At 42.1% G+C, this 7321-nt stretch overlaps 1 protein-coding gene across 1 annotated transcript; it reads left to right on the top strand.

The window, feature by feature from the left end:
• The first annotated feature begins 4423 nt into the window (after nt 1-4423).
• LOC139909690 (putative gonadotropin-releasing hormone II receptor) lies at nt 4424-6949 on the top strand. Its single transcript, XM_071896883.2, has 3 exons — nt 4424-4975; nt 5797-6001; nt 6441-6949. Exons 1-3 carry the CDS (start codon nt 4430-4432, stop codon nt 6947-6949), a joined length of 1260 nt encoding a protein of 419 aa, XP_071752984.2. The 5' UTR covers nt 4424-4429.
• The last annotated feature ends 372 nt before the right edge of the window (nt 6950-7321 follow it).

Here is a 7321-nt window from a genome sequence, read left to right as displayed (position 1 = left end):
GCATATCTTCTAGATTCTATTGGAAGTCATTATTATGGTCTCCCTGGTCATAGTTTTACCCATGGACAAGTACTGTGCTAGACATCCTGCCTACTATGGCTATGGGACAGTATCAGTACTTTAGTTCTCAGCTGACTTCCCTGCCAGCACCTGTTAAAGTGGGACAGTAGCAAATAAGTTAACACACACTTCTAACATACGTGTACCATACTGTGCCCTTATGGGTTCAGATAGTACCCTTATACAGTGGTAAAAGCATTCATACCGCTGCCAGCAGGTATATAGCAGGACAGTATGTCATGTGAGTACAGGTAAAACAGAGGTGTCTTAAGCCTGCGAACCAGCCATAGTAGGGTGTTCATCATGTTAGTAGGGTGGGAGTGCTGGCTAGATCACAATCAAGCAATGAACAATAATCATACTTGGCCTCAACAAGCACCACAATTACGGTGGATTAACATGAAAATGGGTCTGATGTGCAGGGACCTAGGAAGGTTATGGCCTGTTTGGACAGGAGCCCAAAGTCTGACCTCTGCATAAACTCACAGCTAGCAGCAGTCAGCTGGTCCATTACTTTGAATAGCTAGGCCAGTGATAATCCACTGGCATATTCCTGGATTTATGGGAGCATGGTGATGAAAGGTAATGCGATGACACTGTAATTGTATCACTGAGAATCTCTCTGTTTTCTCCTCCTTAGGATAGCAGTAAACAAGCAGTAAACAATTTGAAAACCTATTTTACTGATAAGAAGCCATAGCACAGCTGCTATCCTGTGGCAAAAATAGCAGGAATAACCCAAATGATTCTTGTTTTATCTCATTTACAATAAACAATTTCCATCCAGTATGTAGTGATTATATCGGATAATTGGTTTCTCTGCATGAAAAACAAGCCATGACATGCCTGGAACCTCTCATTTGAATTTATAAAGACTGTTTGTCAGATGGGATTCAAATGCAATCCATTGTTTAGGCACTGGATAGCGATCTATTAAATTCCATTTTGTCTTCGCCTTTGTCCCTACATGAAATTAATATGAAGCCTCTTGTTTCTTCCCTTGTAGCTAGCAAGCATCTAACAAGCATATAAAGATAATACTGTATTATCATGTGAGGGAGCGATGGGATGACATGTGGCAAAGGTCATTACCTGGACTCAAAGCCAAGTGGGCCATGGCCACAGCCTGCTCTGCGACCACTAATTATCTCATGTTTAGGTGCTTAGGTGCTACTTTAAAAGGTATTAACAGGTGCAAGTCTTTCTCCATTTCAAAACGAATGCCTTATCGTGGCATTGAACATGAACATCATGTCACAGAAGGGGAGCATGGTGGTAGCTTAGTGGTCTAGGCCATGGCCCATCACTCTCCAATGTATACGGTCTGATTAAGCAGAAAGGTTAAAATTAAGCTAATATTTCCATATTGTTTCAAATATCTTCAGTGATTTTTCATTTATGGCATTTTTTATTTTTTATCTGGATGAGTGAGCTAAGGAAAGAAGAGTGGCTGTGGTCCAGCTTGGGGTTAGAGTTAGGGAATTTGTTATTATGTTAAGGGATGAGGCTACAAGAACTATTGGCTTAGTGCAGCTATGGTTAAGGTTAGGATTAAGATTTGGGTCAGTGTTAAATGTTTGGTCATTAGAAAACAACTTGGCTCACAGCAGTGCTTGTGATTTTTAATAAGCAATTCTCTTGATGTGGATTCTGAGCTCATGACTGGTATCAGCAGTAATGTCGTCCTCTAAGCACTGTGCACTATCTGTCATTTTTCTAATTTTACTCAAGGGCCTCTAAAAACATGGCACAGAGTTTTTGTATTATTTCACATAAATTCCCAAAAGTTCAGGTTCAATCATCCTCCACAGCTGACATAATTGAGAAGACAGGCGAATGCGGTGTGGACATTTGATAATACAGCTGTAAAGACTAATCCTGTGAAATATTTTTATTCTCATAATCAAATTTTGAGGAGCTGTCATGCAGGGTGCGTGTGTTGCTCATAGATACAAGGACCACAGCTTCCTCACAGCGCGGGTCATCTAAGGGCACTTTGGCAACTGTTTCTTGTGTGCAGTCATGTTCATGGCTAAACCCCTTTGATTATTAGGCCAAAATGTCAAGCATTGATTTGATGGTTTTAGGGTGATCAAAACATTTTGAGATTGTTTCAAATCGCAGGCGGGGCTTACAGGTGCGACTGGCAGCTCAGATGTGAATTGTAGAAGAGCATTATCTTTTGTTACACATCCCAGTTTTGTCTGGTTACATTTTGTGCTTCTAAAATTGCAGAAAATGCACTACTACTTAGGACAGGAGACTAGAGCTGGAACTTGATGCTTGGTAATGGAAAATACACCATTTAAAAAAAACAAAAACCAGAATAGAATAGGAATTTAAAATGTATAACTGGACTCTCTTGTAGGTGGGTCTAGCTTAGTTCAATGCATATAGCATGGTACTAACACTTCCAGGGTTAAGGGTTCAATTCCCTGTGTAGTTCAATGGCTAGAGCAAGGCACTAACACTACCAGGATTAGGGGTTCAATTCCCACTGGGGCCACCCATGCTACATGTGTGCACTCATGATATAGCAGGGCACGATAAGCACTAAAAGGACGACAACACACTGGAAAGCAGCACTGTTTGGTTTCCTGGTCGTTCACAGGAGAGGAAGCTGACTGATCCTGATTTTAGAAGGAAGAGGGGATGAGGAATGGAAATGTAATAGAACTAGAAGAACTCATTACTGCTCACATGGTGTAAAGCAATAAGCCTAATATCAGGCTACTTTTGAAATTAGTAATGCTTGGATGTCAGTAGGTGTGGTACTTGCCATGCCTTAGTGAGTCAAAATGTTATCTTTTTTACTTTTTATCAATATAATGGAGAGCAAAAAGCAAGCAACTTGCAGAAATTTATTTTTAAGCCAAAAAAAATAAATTAAAAAAATCACATCAGGGAGCTTTCAGGACCAATGTTCCCTCTATGCTGATAGTTTGGAGACCAATGACTAATAATTCATCACACTGAACAAATAATATCTTGTCAGTCCCTACGTCCTAATATCACAGTGACCAAATAATAATATATTGTCTAATAATTTATGACATTGACCAAATAATAATATCTTGTCTAATAATTTACGACATTGACCAAATAATCTTGTCAGTCATCAGTGTCTCATATCATTTACTCTAGCAGCTATAATATTACAGACTTCGCCATAGGGGTTCAGTAAACTGATGCGCCTGGGATGCGGAGACGCTCGTAGCCGCACCCACAGCCCGGATGACACGCATGGGGGGGGGGGGGGGGGGGGGGCAAAGTGCGTCGTTCAATCCGGAGAGTCGCTCTGAAGGCTCCTCAGAAAGATTGGAGGCTCTTAAGAAACTCAGCAAGACTACTGATCCCAACCCCGCCTGGAGTCCTGCAGGGTGGTGCATATAGACGGGTCTGGGATTTCCATAAAGAGGATTTCAGTTACTTTAATTACTAGATATGAGCAAGGAAATCCACCGGCTCTACAACGACATGAACATAAATGTAAGTGTTCTGTATTTACTGTATGCATATATGTATGCAAACATATTTTTGCTACATATAGAAAAAAAACCCAAAACGTTCTCTTACAAATACGCACATTAACGCTATGTTAACCTGTGCCGTATTTGTGTAAGTGGACCTTTTTTTTGTCTTCGGGTTTTCCGTTGTTTGCGTGTTCTTCCATAATTTTAAAGCGCAAGAGCCAAAAGTTCCATAATGCAATTAATCAATTTAATTTGACGTTGGCTGTGATTCTTATTCTATGGCTAAACGCTGTTGAGTTACACCTTTCATTACATTGGTAGAGATGCAATAAAAATATCCCACATTATGCAAAATTAGAAGTCATGATAAGCGTTTATCCATTATTTTCAATAACCTAACTTTTAATGTTGCAAATCTCTCAGTCTAAATTTATTCTAAAAACCAGGCTAGGCTGTTGACCACCATACAGGGTGAGGCTCCCCATTGTACAAAATGAATTAAAATGTTTTTGCTATTTCCATGGAACTGTTTTGAGTCAGTCTATTCATTTACTCGATTGGCTGTCAGCTGTTGGTGCTGCAAATATAACTAGTCTGCAGAGACTCCCTGTGTCACATAATGTAGTTTGTTGGAGGCATTCATTGCATCTTTCCATGTCAGTGGGCATCGAGATGGCCCTTACACTCAGACTGCTTCCTCACCATCAGTCATTGTATTACTCACATGTTTTGTTTTTTTTTTGTTTTTTTTTTACTTATTTGATACAAATACATGCAGATGAATCTGTGCACCAACTTCTTACATAAGGCTCATTATATTTTGCCTTATTTCCCTTTGGCACCAGCAGCCTTCATGTGGCTGAACAAAACGCTGCCTCCCATTTGAGGGTAAGAAAATGAACGCCTCTTCCTGTGAACCTCCAGTCACTATGTACCACCAGAGCTCGGGATTCAACCTCAATGCCAGCTGTGACTGGATGGCTCCTCATTGTAACTGGACATCAGTGGACAGCGCACCACAGCTACCCACCTTCTCCACAGCTGCCAAAGTCAGAGTGATCATTACCTTCATCCTGTGTGGCATATCCACTTTCTGCAATTTGGCCGTGTTGTGGGCAGCCAACGGCCACAAGCGCAAATCCCATGTCCGGGTGCTGATAATCAACTTGACTGCTGCCGATCTCCTGGTTACCTTCATCGTGATGCCTGTGGACGCCGTGTGGAACATCACAGTTCAGTGGCTGGCGGGCGACCTGGCCTGTAGGCTCCTAATGTTCCTCAAGCTGCAGGCGATGTACTCCTGCGCCTTTGTCACAGTGGTGATTAGTCTGGACCGACAGTCAGCTATCCTCAATCCTCTGGCCATCAGCAAGGCCCGGAGAAGGAACAGGGTCATGCTGACGGTGGCGTGGAGCATGAGCGCCCTGTTCTCAATCCCTCAGGTAAGGCCAGTTGACCGCTGCGACACGACAGGTGATTACAGCTTGTTTGGTTTTATTACATGTAGAGACTTTGAAGGAAGTGATTCAGATACAGCTGCTGGGATACAGGCTAGGTTGTGTACCAATCTTTCCTTTGTGTTAGGCATTTTGTGATCCCTGGTTCGATGGGTGCCTCTCCTGCATGAACTATACAGTAGTACTGTATATAGGCTAGGCCTTTGTATTGGCAACAGATGACTGGATCTGCATACATTATCTCTCCTTTCCATGTAGGAGTCTTATAGAGGTATTAGAGTGTATACAAACCACACACTAGGGAAAATCCAAGGCTGGGTCTCCATTTACAGGAAATCAATTCTTCCATGATTCTCCATCCTCTGTATTTATATAGCGCTGTGTATTTACATAATATATGGCATTTGGTAGACACTTTTATGCAAAGCACCTTACAGTATCGTGAGTGCATATCATTTTAATATGGGTGGCCCCAGTGGGAAAAGAACCCCTGGCCCTGGCAGTGTTAGGGATTAGGGGCTTTACCCATAATGCTACACAAGGAATGGAGTCCCTAACCCTGGCAGTCTTGGTGTCATATACTAACCATTGAGCTATATAGCTGCATAGCATGTAGGACTGTTGATCATGTTATAAGATGGACTGCAGTAGTGTGCTGTTCCATAATTACTCCATTTAGTTGTGGTTGATTTGGACAAACCAGTGAGGATTCAATATTTAATTCAATATTTAGTTCATTAGTTTAGTTAAATACTAAGAATAAACCTGAAATGGCATCCTAATGTTTTTCCAATTTAATTCCTCAGATGTTCATTTTCCATATTGTGACCATCACCTATCCAGAGAACTTTACTCAATGCACCACCAGGGGGAGTTTCGTCACCCACTGGCAGGAAACCGCCTACAACATGTTCACCTTCTCCTGCCTCTTCCTGCTGCCTCTGGTCATCATGATTATCTGCTACACCAGGATCTTCATTCAGATCTCCAAGCGGATGACAAAGGAGAGATGTAAGTTCACAGCTGAGTCTGGTGCCCCGTTGGTCATTATCCCATGGACAAGCTCATCAGAAAATTACATGTTGTGGCTTAGAATCGAAAAGCACACCTGGTGATGTCTTTGATGCTACATACAGTTGGAGGTTGGCTGGAGTTCTAAAAAGATGATAAAAATCTCTATTTCATTTGTCCACAAACAGCATCAGGATTCAGGCAAGACCTGGAGAGCATCTCCTGTTTTACGGACTTTACAGAAATCCTTCTGTGTACATTTGGGTTTCACCTAAATTCACGCTTTTAACATTCTGCACAATACAATGACTTTATCAAAGCATTCAAAAGACTTAGAAATACATTCACACATAATACAAAGGTAAAAGACTATAAGGTAATAACCATGAATGCTTACATACCAGCTGTCCATTAATAAGATTCTCTGTCTTTCCTCCAGTGTCCTCCAATGAAGTACATTTACGATGTTCAAAGAACAACATCCCTACAGCACGAATGAGAACACTGAAAATGAGCATCGTCATAGTGATCTGCTTCATAACCTGCTGGACCCCGTACTACCTGCTGGGTCTGTGGTACTGGTTCTTTCCAGACGACTTGGAAGGGAAAGTCTCCCACTCCCTCACCCACATCCTGTTCATCTTTGGGCTTTTCAACGCCTGCCTCGACCCCGTCATCTATGGCCTGTTCACCATACGCTTCCGAAAAGGGCTGAAGCAGTACTACCGCAATGCCGCAGTGATGTCAGACTTGGAGGCGAACATGGTGATAATGGGATCTTTCAAATGTTCTGCCACTTCTCTGCCCTCTAAGAGACAGACAACCCCTGTTGGCATGGACAGCGACCACAGGGAGGCAGAGCCAAAATCCAACACCCGTAGCTGTCTGACAGTATTCAGCGGAGGAGGAAAGGAACCCTGTCAGTTCAGCGCTGAGAGCACAATATGATGAAGAGAAAACCAGACAGAGCAGAACCAGGGACCTGGTATTGTTTATGGAACTGCTTAATTTATTCACTGTTTTTTACAGGGTCATCTGTTTACTGAACATGGTATATTTGTTTCACACCAACACTAAACATGCATGTGTAAGCCATGTCAGTGTGAAAACATAAAATAGCCATCACTTCGTATGCAAATGTGTTTGTCTCTGGGTGTTGTGTGTGTGTGTGTGTGTGTGTTGGGGAGTGTTGATGTTTTGTGTATTGTAGCTGGGTCCCAGTTTGTGTTAAGGATGATTCAGGGCTGTATCCAGTATCCAGAGTGATAGATTTACAGAATTACAGATAGGCTTTGGGACAAAATTAAAGAAAATGATCGT

This window comes from Centroberyx gerrardi, chromosome 1 (assembly GCF_048128805.1).
Source record: "Centroberyx gerrardi isolate f3 chromosome 1, fCenGer3.hap1.cur.20231027, whole genome shotgun sequence".
NCBI lineage: Eukaryota > Metazoa > Chordata > Actinopteri > Beryciformes > Berycidae > Centroberyx > Centroberyx gerrardi.
The sequence above is the reverse complement of the archived record's forward strand: the minus strand, read 5'-3'. Positions and strand labels throughout refer to the sequence as shown.